Source organism: Cetorhinus maximus, chromosome 16 (genome assembly GCF_964194155.1).
Source record: "Cetorhinus maximus chromosome 16, sCetMax3.hap1.1, whole genome shotgun sequence".
Taxonomy (NCBI): domain Eukaryota; kingdom Metazoa; phylum Chordata; class Chondrichthyes; order Lamniformes; family Cetorhinidae; genus Cetorhinus; species Cetorhinus maximus.
This window is the reverse complement of record NC_135894.1, coordinates 8,275,392-8,295,437: the sequence shown is the minus strand read 5'-3', so window position 1 is coordinate 8,295,437 and position 20,046 is coordinate 8,275,392. Positions and strand designations below refer to the sequence as shown.

At 43.0% G+C, this 20,046-nt stretch overlaps 1 protein-coding gene across 2 annotated transcripts in view; it reads right to left on the bottom strand.

Moving 5' to 3' along the window:
- The window catches only part of LOC144691335 (ribose-phosphate pyrophosphokinase 2), a 31,579-nt gene extending 13,016 nt beyond the window's left edge, over window positions 1–18,563 (bottom strand). Inside the window, exon 1 of one of the 2 annotated variants that reach the window (XM_078559339.1) lies at window positions 18,336–18,563. In XM_078559339.1, the coding sequence (XP_078415465.1) occupies window positions 18,336–18,457 (122 nt within the window). In that variant the 5' untranslated portion in view covers window positions 18,458–18,563. The remainder of the gene's footprint in view (window positions 1–18,335) is intronic. The other variant, XM_078559340.1, reaches the window with a different exon arrangement.
- Window positions 18,564–20,046: the final 1,483 nt, after the last annotated feature.

Here is a 20,046-nt window from a genome sequence, read left to right as displayed (position 1 = left end):
TACCTAAATGACATTTAAAATGATTATTCTACTCAGTCAGACCATTTATCTAGACAATGATGAACAACCTGAGTTTAATGTTCAATGGTGGGCTGAATGGCCTCTTTGTGCTGTATGATTTAATAAATGTTACAGGCTATGATGTCGGCAAGGGGTGTCTTCAGTGCGGCTACATGCCAAGGCTGAAAATCATTTTAAATCACACCTTAAAATTAATGCTGCTCCAAAAAGCCAATAATGGCTAAATTTCACACCTTCTGAATGGAGTAATTTAATTTCAACAGCTATTGAAAAAAATGTTTTCCAGCATTCTACAGGGAGACAATTCAAATAAATTTTATAAAAATATCCTCATTAGTGCATACATTTTATAATTAAATTTACAACTTCTCCAAAACTGCAAGCTTCGGATGGATCAGACTTTTCCTCAAGCATCAAATCAAACATTATAGTGAAATCCTGCGCTGGTTTACAAAGCACCAAAAAATGGAATCTGAGGATTTTTTGCATCAATATATCGTTAAACCAGGATTATTTTTGAAATCCATAACGTACATTTCAATGTTGGTACTCTTTTTAAAAGAGATAGAAAGCCACTTGGCATTTACAAAGTTTGTAAAGCAGAGTCAAAGTAAATTGGAAGTATGATGATACACTTAGTCCAACCAAGAAAGGGGTGGGCTCGGGGGGGAGGGCTGAATATGGCCAAGCTTTCGATTCACAATCACAATCAACAACAAGCTATATTTATATAGCGTATTTAACATAATAAAACATCCTAAAGTGACAGGAAAATATAAAACAAAGTGTGACCACGAGCCATCAGGAGGAATTAGGTAAGGTGAACTAAAGTTTGATGAAAGAGGTATGTTTTAAGGTGCGTATTAAAGGAGGAAAGTGTGGTAGAGAAGCAGAACAGTGTAGTGAGGAATTCCTTCCTTGAGCTCTAGGCAACTGAAGTCATGGCCACCAATGGTGGAGCAATTATAATTGGGAATGCACAAGAGGCCAGAATTAGGAGTGCAGATATCTCAGAGGGCTGTGAGGGTGTAGGGTGTTATAGAGATAGGGAAGGGCAAGGCCATGGAAGGATGTGAAAATAAGGATGAGAATTTTAAATCAAGACATTGCTTGACTGGAGCTAATGTAGGTCAACGAGCACAGGGGTGATAGGGCAACGAGACTTGCTTCGAGTTAACATGGGTCACTGTTTAAAAATAATGGTACGCTCATTTGAGACGGAGGTGAGAAATTTTTTCTCTCAGAGGGTCCAGAGTCTTTGGAACTCTCTTCCTCAAAAGGCAGCAGAAGCAGAGTCTTTGAATATTTTTAAGGCAGGGGTAGATAGATTCTTGATAAGCAAGGGGGTGAAAGGTTAACGGGGGGGTGGGTGGGGGGTTAGGTGGGAGGTTACAATCAGATCAGCTATGATCTTATTGAAAAGCGGAGCAAACTTGAGGGGCTGAGTGGCCTACTCCTGCTCTTAATTCGTATGTTAAGACATGGGCCTCAGGTTTTGGATGGCTTCTAAGTTTACAGACGGTAGAATGTGGGAGATCAACGAGAAGTGCATTGGAATAGTGGAGTACAGAGGTAATGGAGACATGAATGAGGCTTTCATCAGCAGATGAGCTGAGATGAGGCAAAGTCAAGTGACATTATGGAGGTGGAAATAGGCAGTCCTAGTGATGGCATGAATAAGAAGTTGAAAGCTCATCTGGAGCTGAAATGTGATCAAGACTGCTAACAGATTGGCTTAATGCCAGACTGTTACCAGGGAGAGCAATGGGGTCCGTAAGTAGGGAACGGAGTTTGTAAACATCATGCCCACACATTGTTTAAGCTCAGGGACAGGGTGGAAGGGGCCCTGCACGATTTTGAACATGCCACTTAAGCTCAATGGCTCTCAGATGACTGGGATGCCATTTTGGGGAAGACAGCATTTTGTGTTGAATTTTTCTGGTATTTTTCCACTTCCAGATATAGAAGTAGCATCACTTGCTCTGAATGACATAAAAGCCAAGTGCATTTCAATCATGTTGTAGTATAGGATGATGGTGCATAGTCAGCGTTCGGGATGTGTCTTGCAGATAGCTGGAGTTCTTTCAGCCTCATAAGCGAGCGGGCCTAACAAGCTCCAACTGTTATTCAGAAAGGCTGGATCCAAAGAGCTGACCAGAGCATGTGGAGGAGTGTTCCCCCAGCACTGAAACACCAAGCACTCACCAAGTGCGCTTATTGATGATGACATGTTTAGTTTTACTGAAGCTGGTTTTGCATCAATGCTTTGGTTGTCAGATTATGATCAAGGTCAGTAATTTCACGTAATCACATAATAAAAATGGAATATGACTTAGTCACCATAAGCCAGTGATTGTAAGAATGCAAAACAGGCCTGCAGCAAACCAGGACTGAAGATAGCTGAACTGTGTGGAGAGATAAATCTCAATCATTCTGATTATCTACCTTACACTGTGGAAATGAAATAATTTAATATGGTGCCCAAACAAGGACAACAGAAACAGCAAAGCATCCACAAAAGCAACAATCCCAGGGAGAACATCACCACCACTGAAGCAATTTTCTTTTAACCAAATGGGTACTTGCCGATCAAACTTCTCCAGTTGTCCAAAGCATAACCAAATCTGATGAAGTCATACGGACTCGAAATGTTAACTCTGTCTTCTTCTCCACAGATGCTGTCAGACCTGCTGAGCTTTTCCAGCAATTTTTGTTTTTATTTCAGATTTCCAGCATCCGCAGTACTTTGCTTTTATCTGTTGTCCTTGTTTGAGCACTATATTAAATTATTTCATTTCCACAGTATGAGGTAGATAATCGGGCAGGTTGAGATTTATCTCTCCACACCGTTCAGCATCTTCAGTGCTGGTTTGCTGCAGGTCTATTTTGCATTCTTACAATCACTGGCTTATGGTGACTATGTCACATTCCATTTTTATTATGTGATTACATGAAATTTCTGACCTTGATCATAATCTGACAACCAAAGCAGCAATGCCCAAAACAAAATATAAACTGCCCGTGCCGTATAATAGAAAACTACGTAAAATAGGATAACGTGAAGTTAGAAATAAAAAATGTGTGTGGTGTCAGTAGTCATGTAATCAGAGCCAGATTATCCTACAAGGGCAGATTTGAGCATTCCCACCATGGACCTTTGCTTCCGCCATGCCCAACAAACTGAAAAGTTTATTTTCAGCAACAACAAAACACAAAATCACAACTGGCTGCAACAAGCTGAAGAAACTTATCACTCAACTTCTTTTGGTGAAATTTTGCAGCTCGTCCCAAAACCACAAAGCGAGATTTTAATTATATGTTGTTGAATGATACCAGAGCAAGTAAAACAATTTCAAAATTTGTATTCGGTCAGAACTTTCCCTTTTCATGTGCCTCAACTTAACCAACCACTAATTAACTTCACATGTGGAAGGATTCATTCATTCTGACTGAGCTCTGAACAAGATGCCCTGTAGATTATGCACAGAAATTCATTTATTGGTCCTAATCTCGGTATGTTTCATAGCCATACAGAACATACACACAGTCCAGAACATTGCAGAATCTAGCTCACATAAGATGTAGGTTGATGCTAATCACAAATAGCAGAGGTACACAAACCTTTGGACTACATATAGCCACCAAGCTTGGGAATGCAACTTTCAAAGCCCAGGCAGCTCTGTCCTATTTATGCTTCTTATTCATTATTCTTCATATTTGCATTGTGGGCAGCTAGAAGTTTGGAAAAGATTTATCAGCACTATTGCCTTAAACACCAAGATCTCTTAGTAACAAAAGCTTGAAATACATTAAATTCTATGCTCCCCTGAATTTATATGAGGTATTTGCCTCCCAGCTCTTCCTGGAATGCTATGCATCAATGCAGTCCATAAAAACAAAAAACTTGGCCACCCTGTTCTATTGAATTCTGGTGATAGTAAGATATTGGCAGCTGCCACTGAAAGCAGAATGCCATGTTTACACCAAGGACACAAGAGCCCTGTAACTGAATCTCAAGCTTTGTGCAAATTTGTATAGACATTTAAATGCCAAACTCACCTATCATTGCATTGGACCAGGCTGGCTGGAAGTTACAAGAAGGCATTTTATTGTCCAATATCAATAATTTGCATCCAGTAACAAAGATCAGTAACTACTCTCTAGCCAGATTCGGTCAAGAGTACAAATTAAGTAGTATTACTTAATTATAGCATTTAGTTATGCTTTCAACACAAAGCTGAATGAAAAAGGGGCACCCAAATCACAATTACAATTTACTTTCACAGAATAAGAACAGTTGACAGTGAACTGACCGCTGATTCACAAGCAAGGAAGACTAAGGTCAACATAATTATGAAAGAATTCCCCAATCATGTAATAAATACCCCATTGTACATGCCCTTGACAATCCATTTTTCTTCCAAAGGCACTATTACTCATGCCGAATTATGGTTCATAAAGTTATTCCTCAGGCGAAGAATGTAGTTATGGAGGGAGCTGCCTTCTTGAACCGTGGCAGTCTACAGAACCACAAAAAGGTTACGGCACAGAAAGAGGCCATTCAGCCCAAGATATCTGTGCTCGTCAAAAAATAAAACATAGAAAATTAGCTGCCTATTCTAATCCCACCTTCCAGCACCCAGTCCGTAGCTTTGCAGGTTATAGCAGTTTAGGTGCAGATCCAGGTACCTTTTAAATGAGTTGAGGTTTTCTGCCTCCACCACTAAACCAGGCAGTGAATTCCAAATATCCACCATCCTCTGGGTGAAGAAGTTTTTTCCCCCATGTCCCCTCTAATCCTTCTACAAATCACCTTAAATCTATTACCCCCAAGTAACTGATCTCTCCTCTAGGGGCATCCCTGTCTACTCTATCTAAGCCCCTCATAATCTTGTACACCTCAATCAGGTCACTCCTCACCCAAACAACCCCAGCCTATCTGATCTTTCCTGATAGCTGCAATTTTCAAGCCCTGGCAACATTCTTGTAGATCTCCTCTAAACTCTCTGCAGAGCAATTATGTCCTTTCCGTAATGTGGTGATTAGAATTGTACACAAAATTCCAGCTGTGGCCTAACCAGCTTTTTATACAGTTCCAGTGTTACATCCCTGCTTTTGAATTCTATACCTTGTCCAAAACAGGATAGCATGCCATATGCTTTCTTTAGCACTTTATCCATTTGTCCTGCCACCTTCAAGGACCTGTGGACATGAACTCCAAGGTCTCTCACTTCCTCTACCCCTCCCAATATCCTCCCATTTATTGCATATTCCCTAGCTTTGTTTAACCTCCCCAAATGCATTACCTCAAACTTCTCCCGATTGAATTCCATTTGACACTTTTCCGCTCACTCAGCCAAACCATTGATATCATTCTGCAGACAACAGCTATCCTTTTCACTATCAACTACATGGCCAATTTTTGTGTCATCTACAAATTTCCCAATCATGCCTCCCACATTTAAGTCCAAATCATTAATATATACAACAAACAGGAAGGGACCGAACACTGAGCCCTGTGGAACGCCACTGGAAACCGTTTTCCATTCATGAAAACATCCATCAACCATTACCCTTTGTTTCCTATCACTGAGCCAATTTTGGATCCAACTCACCCAGTTCCCCTGTATCACATGGGCTTTTACTCTTCTGGCTAGTCTGCCATGTGGGACCTTGTCAAATGCCTTACTAAAATCCATGCAAGCAATATCCATTGCATTATCCTCATCAATGCTCCTTGTTACTTCCTCAAAAAATTCAAGTAAATTGGTAAGACATGATCTACCTCTAACAAAACCATGCTGACTATCCCGGATTAATTTGTTCCTTTCTAAGTGACAATTTAACCTGTCTCAGAATTGATTCTAATAATTTGCACTGAAATAAGACTGACCAGCTTATAATTATGTGGCCTATTCTTTGCATCCTTTTTAAATAATGGTACAATATCTGCAGACCTCTAATCCTCTGGTACCTCACCTGTATCTAGTGAGGATTGGAAAATGACCCTCAGAACATCCGGTATTTCCTCCCTGGCTTCCTTTAACAGCCTGGTATACAATTCATCTGGCCCTAGTGACTTAGCTACTTTCATTGAGAATCCTGTCCATGTCTTCAGCATCAGTTCACAAGTTGACATGTACATCTCTGATAGGCCCTACCCTTTCCTTAGTTATTCTCTTGCTCTTAATGTACTGGTAAAACATCTTTTTGATTTTACCTGCCAATATATTTTCATATCCTCTCTTTGCTTTCCTAATTATCTATTTTACTTTACCCCTATATTTTCTATACCCCTCTAGGCTTTCTACAGTATTAAATTTTTAGTGACTGTCATAAGCTTTCTTTTTCTGCTTTATCTTTGTATGTTTCTAGATAACCAGGGGGCTCTAGGTTTGGCAGTACCATCCTTAAAAAAAAACCTATCTCCAAAGTGGTCACCCACTGCTACTTCATCCACTTGCCCAGTTTCATTTCCTTAGACTAAATCTAGAATTGCACTCCCCCTCATTGGGCTTGTTACATGCTGGCTTAAAAAGTTCTTCTCAATGCAGTTCAAGAATTTTGTGCCCTCTGTGCCTATTACATTGTTCATATATCAGTTGATATTAGGGTAGTTGAGTCCCCAACTGTTATTGTCCTGTTCTTTTTGTACTCAGAAATTTGCCTACATATTTGCTCTTCTAGCTCCCTCTTGCCATTTGGGGGTCTATAATTCACTCCAAGTAGTGTGGCTGCCCCTTTTTATTTCTGAGTTCAACCCATGCAGCCTCATTTGATGATTCATTTAGTATATCATTCCTCTTCACAGCTATAATTGAGTCCTTAACTAATAATGCCACACCTCCACCTTTTTAGCCCCTCTCTATCCTGCCTGAAAACCCTTTCTCCAAGGATGTTGAGCTGCCAATTTTGTCCCTCTTTAAGCCAAGTTTCCATTATAGTAATGATATCACGCTGCCCTGTGTCTATCTGTGCCCTCAGCTCATTGGCTTTGTTTGCTATACTCCTTGCATTTAAATAAGTACCTTTCAACATTACCAAATTCCTGTGCTGTAAACCTTTTAACCCTTGCCCATGTGGTGTAGATACACTCATAGTACTGTTGGAAAGGAGTTCCAGGATTTTGACCCAGTGACAGTGAAGGAACAGCAGTATACTTCCAAGTCAGGTTGGTGTGTGGCTTAGAGGAGAACTTCCAGGTGGTGGTGTCCATCTGCTGCCCCCTTCCCTGTACGTGGTAAGGTCATGAGTTTGGAAGGTGCTGTCAAAGGAGCCTCAGTGAGTTGATGTAGTGCATCTTATAGATGGTACACACTACTGCCGCTGTGCATCGGTCGTGGGAGGAAGTTGTGGTTTAAGGTAGTGTATTGGGTCTGATCAAGCGGGTTGCTCTGTCCTGGATGGTGTCAAGCTTCTTGATTGTTGTGTTAGAGCTGCATTTATCCAGATAAGTGGACTGTATATATGAAACTGAACTGGAGAGGTATGATCATTGTCAGACATGATGCAGTTACCCAGCAAACCATCACAGGAGCTGTTTTTGGCTGTCCAGGGAATCCCAATGTTGCTGAATTCTATAAACTCATAGAACACTTAAACTTTTTAAACACCATACATGGGTCCAGTTGTTCATATTCAGACATCACTGTGTCTCACTTGCATCAACTAAAACCTCCTTCATCTTCGGGCATCTGGAAGACAAGGACGTGAAACCTCTTCAGGCCAGCTTCCAACCTGTTAATGGCATTGACGATTGTGTTACTTTCCTTGTCCTTTTCATTCGTGCAGTATACAAGAACGCTATCTGCCCCCAACCCTTTTTTAAATCCAGCTACATGATGCTGCTTCTCCTGGCTAAACACAGCAAATCCATCAATCCCTCCCACGAGGGCAGCTTAAGAGTTACCAAGGATCTATCCTTGACACCACCTGCTTCAGATTCTTCAAAGCCCACATCCTCCACATTTGTTAAGGCTACCTGCTTCCACTTCTTGTCCATCTACAACTGCACAATACTTCTGAAATCTTTTGCACCTTTGACACTTGCAGCCTGGAATTTTGCAATATCCATCTCAGTGATCTCCCTCCAATTCACCATAAACTCCAACTTGTTGAATGAGACATGAATGTACGAGCCATGGCTCAGTTGGTAGCTCACACGGTCCCGGGTTCAAGTCCTATTCCAGGGCCTATGCACACAAACCAAGGTTGACAAGGTTGCAGTACTGAGGGAGCACTGCACTGCCAGAGGCGCTGACTTTCAGATGAGATGTTAAACTGAGGCACCATCTGCCTGCTTGGTTGGATGTAAAAGATTCCATGGCACTATTTCAAAGAGTAGTGGGAGTTGTCACTGGTGTCCTAGCCAATATTTATCCCTCAAGTCAACATCACAAAATACAAAAGATTATCTAGTCATTATCACTTTGCTGTTTGTGGGAGTTTGCTGAGTACAAATTAGCTGCTGCATTACAACAGAAAAGTGGCTACACTTCAAATGTACTTCATTGGCTGTAAAGCACTTTGAGACATCTGGTGGTTGTGAACAGCTCTATATAAATGCAAGTCTTTTTTTAAACTGAGGCACCAATTGCTATATGGGAGCTGGAAAAGGCCCATTGGGTCTTAAAAGAGCAAAGAAGTTCTCCCCATGTCCTGGCCTATATCTGCATTGCATTGGCAGCCTTCCATCTCTTAAGACGATGGTTTGTGCTGTGGTGGTCAACATGTCAAGCATCGCCTAGTGTGGCTCAGGAGCCCCACTCTAGCATGGCATTTGCTGTTGAGGAAGACAGGGGGTTGAGATGGTGCATGATTTGCCAGCCCGTTTTCTCTGCGCCCTCATCTTAGCCAGCTGAGCTTCTTGTTTCTGCTCGCCTCTTCCAATGCCCCTCCAAACAAAGTCAGCCTCCAGAGGTCCTGGCTCTCAGCAACTGTTTCCCAGCTGTCAGTGTCAAATGTCCACCATCTGCATATCTCTCTTGCAGATCGTAATGGAGGTATGGATGCTTACCAGGTCACGACCCAGTGGCCAGTTTAATGTATAAAGGGTCTTTGGCTGTACAGCCGTCATCCATCCGATGAATATGGCTGAGCTAGCGCAGACATTGTTGACTTATGAGTATAAACTGATGGAACTGGTGCGCTTCAGGACCTTAAGTTGGTGATCTTATCCTGCCAAGAGATGCTGATAATACTTCTGAGACAACAAAGGTGGAAATTGTTCAGCCTTTTCTCCTACCTAGCATATATTGTTCAGATTTCATGACAGTAGCCGAGTGCTCTCAGGATGCAGGCTATGTAGACTCGCAGTTTGGTGTTCTGAGTCAGGTTGCTGTTCCACACTCTCTTACTCAGCTTAGAAATAACAGCTGCAGCTTTTGTAAAGTGTGTGTTGATTTCAACATCAGGTGACAGATTGCTGGAGATTGTGGAGCCTAGATATGTGAAGCTATCAACAACCTCCAGGGTCACATTGTCAATGCTGATAGCTGGCGATATGGTAACATTCTGGACCATGACTATGTCTTCCTGATGTTGATGGTCAAAACAAACCCTTTACAGGCAAGTGAGAGTGTATTCATTTGCCGCCGAAGACGTTCCTCGGTACTGAATGCTAGTGCAATATCATCAGCATAGAGCAACTTTCTGGTGAGGATTTGGATCTGATGATGACATCTTTGTCTTGAATCTCAGGCAGGCAAGGCTGAACAGCTATCAGTCCTGGTATGTAAGCAGACACCCTCTGTAGGTGATCTGAAGGCATCTGACAGCAGCAAAGAGAAAAATATGCCAAAAAGTGGTTTGCCAGGGCACGACCCGAGACCCCACTGCAGATTTCAAAGTGTTCCAATGCTACCCTATCACAGCTGACCTTACCCATCATGCTGACATGGAAAGAGATCATCCCATTGAGCAGTTTTAGCAGTAGCCAATTTTTTCCAGCAGTTAAATAAACCACCTCTATTCACATAGTCGAATGTCTTGGTGAGATTGAAGATGACAATATCTGGTGGCCTGCTTTGTTCACAGCATTCCCCTTGCAGCTGCCGGATTGAGAAGATCATGTCAATTATAGATCTTCCAGTCATGAAACCACATTGGGATTTGGAGTAGATGTGTTCAGTCAGGATCTGCTGTCTGACAAGGGCAACCTGGGCAAATACTTTTCCCAAGATACTCAACTGTGAGATGTCTTGATAGTTGTTGCAATCACTGTGGTCAGCCTTGTTCTTGTACAGGGCCACAATCTTTGATTGTGCTGGAGGGTGGGAGTAGGAGATGCAGTGCCCCCAGAACATGGCATGATACATTGAAGTTTGTGCAGATTCTGCAGGAGTGCCAGTTTCTCATGCTTGATGAGTTCAGGCGGTATAGCATCATCACCTGGGGCATTCCCCATGGCAAGCAAGTCAATGACTTTGCCAAGCTCCTCCACTGTGGATTCGACATCCAGCTCTTACGTGACAAGCAGGCTATGGTAACCATGCTCTCCTTAAGAGTACAACTCAAGATAGTGTTCCACCCAGCTCTCCAATTGTTTATTGCAGTTGGTGATGACCTCTCCTGCCTTTGTTTTCAATGGAGAAGTTTTCTTTGCTTACGGACCTGTTGCCTTTTTGATCCTTGTATAAGCCCTACATGTCCTAGAATTCCCTGCGTCAAAGGACATCTGGATATTCTGGCAAACTTGTAACCAGCATTCATTGGGGCACCTAGTGGTCTGTTAGACTTTACTTTGAGTGGCTCTTAGTGCAGACTCTTCTCACTTGGATCTCCTTTGTAATTAATGAGAATGGATTGCTTGGCTTCAATGACAGTTTCCATCACAGTGATGTTAGCCTCGAATCAGCCAGCATATTTCCGCTCTTGCTTTCCATATGTTGAAGGTGCGGTATTGTAGATGGTGTCTTGAAGTATGTTCAATTTCACTTTGCGCTCTGTGGGAATGCCAGAGTGCCTATTCAATTGAGCCAAGGAACTGTTGCTTTTTATCTGGGTAGGCAATATGGCTGAGATTGATATGAGGATGGAATTTCTGCTTCGAATGAAAAGTTTCAAAGGTTGCATCCTAACCCTGCTGCACACCAGCGAGTGATCTGCATCACAGTCAGCATTGTGGTGGCTGTGTGTGTTGAGAATGCTGCTCAGAGAGTCACATCGAGTGATGGTCAGATCCAGTTGATACCAATGCCCTGATCTTGAATGTCTCCAGGACATGTTGTGGCATGGTTCATTCTAAAAGGTGTTATTTACACATGACTCATTGTAGCCACAAAGCTGAAGTAGTCTTTGTCCATTCTCATTTATCTTTCCCAAGCCACAATGTCAGAGGCAGGAGGGCCATGCCTGGTGGTCTGTGTCCACTCGTGTTGTAATCTGTGTCCACTATTGTGTTGTAATATTCCAGTAGGTAAGGATGTTCTGGCTTATTGATTCTGCAGCTAGCAATGTCAATATCCTCTTAGAACTGGTCTTTCACCTCTGTAGTGGAACACAGCATTGGAGCATAGATGTTCATGAGGTTAACTAGCCCTGTTTAAGTTGAGATGCGGATGAGGAGAACAAGTTCTGAACCACCTGTCTGGGGAGAGAGCGGGGGGAAAGAGGAGGGTTCAATCACCAAGAGTAGGGAGTTCCTTACAGCGAAGCCTACACCTTGCTCACGTGTTTTCTCTGAATCCTTCCCATGCCAGATGAACATGGAATGTTTTCTCTTTCAGTCATCCACTCTGAGCCTCATCTCTTATAGGGGAAGCTATATCAATGTTCAGCCTATCAAGTTCCATGTCAATCACAGCTGTCTTGCACGTATTATCAACCAGCTGCAAGTCATCTGTCAAACCTGCGCATATGGTCCTGATGTTCCCGCTTGCCAATTGAAGAGTTGGCATCTTCTTTTTGTTTTCCCTGGTGCAATGGATTCTGTCCACTTGTTGAACAGAGACTCTAAGCTCCAAGCATCCAGATGGACCATGGCAGGTCAGCACCTTACTAGTCGGGGACTGCCCAACTTGAGGTGAGTGGCAGCTGACTTGTGGGACACTATGGTCCCTCCCACTGTCCTGTAGCACCCGTTCCCTAAGCCAATCGAGTTGGGCTTATCACTCATCACTGCTGTTTCCTGTATTGTGTTAACGGTCTACAGTGAAATTGGAGTGACTTTTCCAGGGGGCTACCTGGGCAAAATTTATGGAGACCCCGCGTTGCCCAAAAGTCAAGGGCTCCCTCTCAATCTCCCCAACTGAATTCAAAGGATTGCAAAGCACTAGATTTGGCACCCGTTTAGTTGCAGGAGTTGCCGGAAAGATGACACACTTGGACATCAGTCCGCCTTTGGGCTCCGCTCCAGAATTTTTGTCAGGGTTTACTCACTTAGTCTTCCACAAGACGGTGGAACTATTCGCCCAGAGCTGGGAGCTTGGTTCATGAGTGTCAAGGCGTGCCCGCATACCGGTGGGCCTGGACACTGCTTCGCTGAGGCCAAACTTCCTCTGAGTTTCTCTGAAGATTTAGTGTGGGGCCATGATGTGCCACCACAAGGAGGAACAGCTGAGGACTTTGCAATGGAGAAACTGTGTACTGACCTTACAGCTAGCCAGTGGTGTAGGCTGAAAGGGGGAAGCAAACTAACACACAAAAGCAGAAAGCATGTTAACTGTCTTCACCCACACACTAAACACATCACATTGACCTGCTGGACACATACTGGCCAATATTTACCCCTCAACTTATGTCAAAATTGATCTGATCATTTCTATCATTAATATTTGTGGGATCGAGTGCAAATTGGGTCTCGGCTTTCTCAGAGTTGCAACAGCGCTTCAGACATCCTGGGGTTGTCAAAATGCTACAGTAATGTCATGGATGATTTTAATGTTTATATACAGCACATATCTCACTATACACCAGGCATGAAGCTTCAAAGTATTGTGCTTTATCACCAATACAAAAAAAAACTTTGATAAACTGGTTTGTTTGTCCTTTGCTTGGAAACATTTTTTTAAGAGCTACTAATTGTTAATGCAGTGTTCTCAATACAATAAACACTACTGATTCAAACTGTGTGGGTAAAAAAGGTCAAGAACAAATCCAACAGCAATTCAAGAGAAACTTTCTTACCCAGAGAGCTTTAGAAAGCTGAATTCACTATCGCATGGAGTATTTGGTCTGAGTAGCATAGATGCATTTAAGTTAAGGGGAAGCTAGAAAAGTGCTTGTTGGAGAAAGGGATAAAACTTTTGTTGATAGGATGAGATGAAATACTGTGGGAGGAGATACTTTAGCACCATATTGGTGTTTTGTCCTTATGAACATTAAATCTGGTAATGTTTAACTTCTTCCTCAGAGCCAGCCTCTGGTAACAAAATGTCGCAGTAGCTTTGACCTAAATTCATCGAGTCTCAACCAGCAGTGTCAGAAATCTTTTAATTAATACTTTGAAAGATCAGAAGATCATAAAGCCAGTGTATAATCCTGCTTCAAAAGATTGGATTATTGGAAAGTCTTATTATACTGCCTGTTAAACAAACAGAAATCTGAATGTAATCCCACCGACCACATTATTAAAATTAAATGCAGGTTTCTGCAACATATGAATACCAAACACACACAAAACCCAGGAAAAATAGTTTAGCAACTAAGCAAAGTTTCTGTAAAGCCCAAAGCTCTAAGGCATCAATATTGATCAGGATGAAAAATTGCAGAGAGAAACTTTCAATTGCTGTATTTAGGATAAATTTAGTAGATATTTTTCAGTTCACTTCAGATGGATCTTCTCTCAAAACATTCAAAGAAAATGAGAAAGAAATCTTGCATTTATGCTTCATACCCTCAGGATGTTCTGTCACACTTGCGCACTGTTGTGGAGTCAAAAACGAACAGCAAGTTTATGCATAAGATCCCACAAAAAGCAAAATTACAAATAACCAGTTAATTTGTCTCGGTGGTGTTGACTGAGAGATAAATGCTGGCTAAGCAACTGGGAGAAGCCTTTACTCTTTAAATTGACCCATGGAATTTGACATTGACCTGAATAGTTAGGCAAGACCTTGATTGAACATTTCATCTCAAAGATAATGCTTTCCTCAGCACTGCACTAAAATGCCAGCCTGTGCTTGCTGACTTATTTTTAAAAATTCTGATACTTGGCCCTCCCACTCTCACAGCCCTCAAGATAACTGCGCTCATCTAATTCTGGCCTTTTGAGCATCCCAAATTTTCAATGCTCCACCATTGGTGGTCAAGCATTCAGCAGCCTGGGCCCAAAAGGTCTGGAATTCCCTCCCTAAAACACTCTGGCTCTCGGCCTCTCTCTCCTCCTTTAAGATACTCCTAAAAACCTAACTCTGTCGACCAAGCTTTTGGCCATCTACCATAGTATCTTATGTCATATTTTGTTTGGTAATGTTCCTGTGAAGCATCTTGTATTGTTTTAATACATTAAAAATGCTATATAAATACAAGTTGTTGTTGTTATGTACTCAAGCCTTAGAATGAAGGTGACTCAGAAGCAAGTGCGTGCCAAAGCTGACAAAGAAAATTGCATTTAAGAAAGCGCTCTGTGACATAATTTGAAGATAACATTGACAGCGAATTGTAAGGGTGGAATGCGAAGTTATAATCAATGAAGTACTGCATTAGAAGGTGCAGAGAGTAATGGGAACAGTAAGTCTTCAAAAATGGCAGCAACTGAGACAAAGTTAAAATTTCCATAGGGTTGGTGATTAATATAGCACCTTTCACAACTTCAGGAAGCCAAGAATTTAGACACTAGTAAACAAAGTAAGCAATTGAAAAAAATACATTGTATGAATTAGATTTTTACAAAGTGCTAAGGGTTATTACCCCACACTAACCTATTAACATGGCTATCAGAAATATACAGAGGTTTTGGAAAATGGCCCCAAAGATTTTCCCCAAAGCCTAGTTCACTGAATGTGAGATTTCTCAAAACTGACTTTTTCAAAAGAAAACTTAAATTCAAGAAATTGAGCTCAGGTTGAATTTGGGCTTGAAACATTGGGCTGAGGCAGGAATTGGATAGAAACACAATACAAAAATATTGGGCAATAAGTTGTAACAACAGTCAAATTTTTAATTTAGATTGAAGATAATGAGTCGCTGTTTACCAATATCAGTGTTTGCCTCATGATGTTGAAAGGGCACTCGCTTTCACATTGACATACTGCTTTAAAAAAAACTCACTAATCCATGTGACTTTATGAAGTGAACAAACCAATAGCAACTAATCCATGCCAGACAAGCCTTAACCTGTTCTTTCAAAACTAAAGGAACCTGTAGCTTCAACACTGGCTGCATTGTGTTGTTTAACAAGCCTCATTATCAACAGCAACAAGGGCCATTTTTTAAGTCACTCACCGAAGAACAGAAAACTCACCACAAATCTTTAAATAGAGTTAATAATTAGTTGCTTACTCCACTTTTGTAGCAGTGCAATAGAAATCCAGCTGCTAAGCTTCTATTCAAATAATAAACCAGTAAAAAATATCAATATTAATTTAAAAACACAGCCATTGCAATTCATAGGTTGCCTTTGATTCTTTTGCCAATTATTTCAAATCGGTGATCTCTGGTTTTAACCCTTCTGCCAATGGGAATAGTTTCTTCCTATCAACTGCCAGATCACTCATGATTTTGAACACCCTTTATCAAATCTGCTCCCAACCTCTCTCCAAGGAGAACAACCCCAGCTCCTCCAATCTATCCACATAACTGAAATCCCTCATTCCTGAAGCAATCCTCGTAAATATTCTTTCACCCTCCTCTAAAATCTTCGTATCCTCCCTAATGTGTGGTGCTCACGCAGAATTGGACACAACATTCCAAGTGAGACTGCACCAGTGTTTTATAATGGTTCACCATAACTTCCTTGCTTTTGTGTTCTATGCCTCTAACTATAAAGCCCAGGATTCTGTATAATGTCCAGGATCCCAAATAATTTTTAACCATTTTCTTAACCTGCGCTGCCACCTTCACTGATTTGTGCACATATACCCGCAGGCCTATCTGATCAAGAATCCCCTTTAGAATTGTACCCTTTCGTTTATATTGTCTCTCATCATTCTTCCTACCAAAAGTCATCTTTGCACTTTGGGTCAAATTTTATCTGCCATGTGTTGGCCCATTCCACCAGCTTGTCTATGTCCTCTTGAAGTTTATCACTGCCCCTCCTCACAGTTTTGAGTAGCTAAATGACAAGAACGAAAGAGAGATCTGAATTTACATAGCTTCCTTCATGACCTGTGGACATCCCAAAATGCCTAGTAGTCAATGAAGTACTATAGTTACTGCTGTAATGTAGTTAACATGACAGTCAATTTGCAAACAACAATGTCCCTCAAACATTATGAGCAGATAATCTGTTTCAGCAGCATTGATTGAAGGATAAATATTGGTCAGGACACCACAGAGAACTCTCTGCTCTTCTTCAAAATAGTACCATTGAATCGCATATAATGGGTTCCCTCTTGATTAGGAATCCTCTAATGTTCTTAACCTTTTCCGCCAATCACTGTGCAACTTTTGGTTCAGTGTCATCCTTAAACTGTACAGACTTCTCAGACGAATTTAACCAATCCCCAAATTGTTTATGTATAGATCTCATTTATTGTTAAACCTGGTTCGAGATGCAGATGAGCAAACAAGTTATTATTCTAGAACTAGTAAGCTTAGAAACCCATTGCCCCAATCTGAAAGTCCCGATACTGTTATCTTAAATTACATATACAGTTTTTCCTCAAACACTCTGGAGCTATAGAAGGACACCTTACTTCCAAGCAATGAGAATTATAACTTTGGATGAAGTAATAATTCATGTGATTTATCAAGCATTAATTTCATCTTACTGCACAAGAAATATTATTCCTAGAAAGAAAATGACCTATAGTCCAAACAGTTGGGTCAACCAGCCGATCAAAGGTTGGATGAACAATCTCCCATTGCACCCTCTTATTTCTGTTTACAGGGGGATCTACTACAATCTCTTCTAGATTTACAGGCCTATTTTGGCCAGAATGAGCAGATCAATTTCTCTCTTCAACCTTAAAATTCAACTGGTGTATTTAAAGATCCTGCAAAACAAAACTTCCAATTATATCTCCAATGGGTATCTTCCACAATAGGTATATTCCAATTACATCTTTAACATAGGCTCTTCACGGAACTATGATCATACAAAAACCGATGCCAAGGGATTAGAAGGAATGACTACAGCTGTCAAAGAGGTGCGTTTTAACTAGTCTTAAAGGAGGTGGAGACACTGTGTTCAGGGAGAGAATTCCAAAGCGCATAGCTTACATGGCTGAAGGCACAGTGTAAGGAGTATGGAGGTAGGTATTGTAAAATGAGTGAAAACTAGTTCACGTCCCAGCAACCCACCGCCTCCTGCTCCCCACCCCCCACTCTCCCTCCCCAATGCACCGCGATGAATATAGAAGTAGATATTGCAAATGAGAGCAAATTGTTTCACATTACAACTCCCCTGAACCAACAATCATCCCCGCCACCCATCCCTCTTGTGTAGGTAGACACCTTGCCTGGTATACAGGTCCACTTGCACTGGTCCAGGTACTGATTTATGAGCCTTGATCATCACTGCTATTGATCAGCAAGTTATTTCAAAAGCATATCCTCATGATATGTTCCATGAACAGACACAATACACACTTCTAGCAGGGAGATCTTCAGGGGCAGAAACCAAACTGTCTTTCCTCCCCTAACTCAGCATCGAGGCTAAAGGTAGCATCCTTACTCAGGGCTGAAATAATGGAGCAGCACTGGTTCAACTCTTGCCAGCCAGTGAGATAAGCAGTAAACTCTCTGCTGACAGAGTTGGCAAGAGAACAGATGGACAGCCCAGCCCAGGCACAGAGAGCATGGGCTAGTTACCTTGAAAAACCCTTTACCCTCCTGACCTGGAAAAATACAGGGCAGTCTCCACATGGCAGTAATGTTATAATGTCTGCTTATTGAGGGCGGTATAAGACACACTCAGGTGTGAGAGCTTTGTGTGTGTGACAGACAGCAGAACTCGAAGTCTCCGAGTAAAATGTGTGTCTTGCTCACCCGGTGAGGGCTCATATTCCCGACCCCCCCCATCCCAGGGACCAGGGCTTTTGCACTAAAATGACAGCGGGGCCCCAGGTTCAAACCTCTGCCACCCCCACAGACCCAGGCTCAGCTCCCCCCCCCCCACCCCTATCCCAGGAGAGGCCGACCCTCTCCGGGTGCGTGCGAGGCCCCCTTGCTTGAGCCAGACCCCAGACCCCAGGCCCCGGGCCCACACTCACCATGTCTCCTGGTTGCTGAATTTCTTGGTCACCACTTTGCCCAGCTCCAGCCCGAGCCTGTCGGCCACCCGCTGTGACAGGTCCTGGTGCGAGCTGCCGCTGAACAGAACGATGTTCGGCATTGCGGCGATGACTGAAACCCTGCCCCCTGCCCCCTGCCTCCGGCTCCGGCTCCAGCTCCAGATCAGTCCCTCCCTCCAGGCTCCGCTCTCAGCCGCTCCCGCCCACCAACTGACACCGCCCAGTGACCCAGGCGCGGCCCGGCCCGGCCCCGCCCCGCCCCTGCTGTCAATCAAGCCGCAGCCCCGCCCCTCCTCCTGTCAACCAAGCCGCAGCCCCGCCCCTCCTCCTGTCAATCAAGCCGCAGCCCCGCCCTTCCTCCTGTCAACCGAGTTGCAGCCCCGCCTCCTCCGTCTCCACCTCCTGTCAATCATGGTGCAAACCCCGCCCCCTCCGCTCCTTTATTTGTGTAATCCTAATGCTCAAAGTGGGGAATTGTGATGTTTGGTCTAAAAAAAGCAAATCAGAATATTTTCTTAAAGATCATATAAGGTATTAAACAACTACAAAAAGGCTGGAGCTGGGCTTTTTAAATGCTACTTTAAAAGAGATTCAGCCATTCACAACGAAAGCTGCATGAAGATAAAAGCAAAATACTGCGGATGCTGGGCTCTGGCCGCTTCTTCCTCGAACTGAGGCCCGAACAATCCCCATCCACCACTACTCTCCTCCGTCTGGCTGAACTTGTTCTCTCACTGAACAATTTCTCCTTAAACTCCTCTCACTTCCTCCAAATAAAAGGTGTGGATATGGGTACCCGCATGGGCCCCAGCTATGCCTGTCTCTTTATGGGGTATGTGGAACATTCCTTGTTCCAGTCCTACTCCGGCCCCCTCCCACAACTCTTTCTCCGGTACATCGATGATTACTTCGGTGCTGCTTCATGCTCTCGTCGGGACCTGGAAAAATTTATTAATTTTGCTTCCAATCTCCACCCCTCCATCATTTTCACATGGTCCATCTCTGACACTTCCGTTCCATTTCTTGACCTCTCAGTCTCAATTTCTGGTGATAGACTGTCCACCAATATCCATTACAAGCTTACCGACTCCCACAGCTACCTCGACTACAGCTCCTCACACCCCGCTTCCTGTAAGGTTTCCATCCCATTCTCTCAGTTCCTTCGCCTTCGTCGCATCTGTTCTGATGATGCCACTTTCCAAAATAGTTCCTCTGACATGTCTTCCTTCTTTCTTAACCGAGATTTTCCACCCATGGTGGTTGACAGGGCCCTCTACCGTGTCCGGCCCATCTCCCACTCATCCGCCCTCACACCTTCCTCTCCCTCCCAGAACCATGATAGGGTCCCCCCTTGTCCTCACTTATCACCCCACCAGCCTCCGCCATTCAAAGGATCATCCTCTGCCATTTCCGCCAACTCCAGCATGATGCCACCACCAAACACATCTTCCCTTCACCACCCCCCAGGGGACATTCTGCAGGGATGATTCCCTCTGGGACACCCTGGTCCACTCCTCCATCACCCCCTACATCTCAACCCCCTCCCACGTCACCTTCCCATGCAACCACAGAAGGTGCAACACCTGCCCCTTTACTTCTCCCCTCCTCATCGTCCAAGGGCCCAAACACTCCTTTCATTTTAGCAGCATATGAATACACCTTCGTGCATAGACCAGGGATTCATATAGCC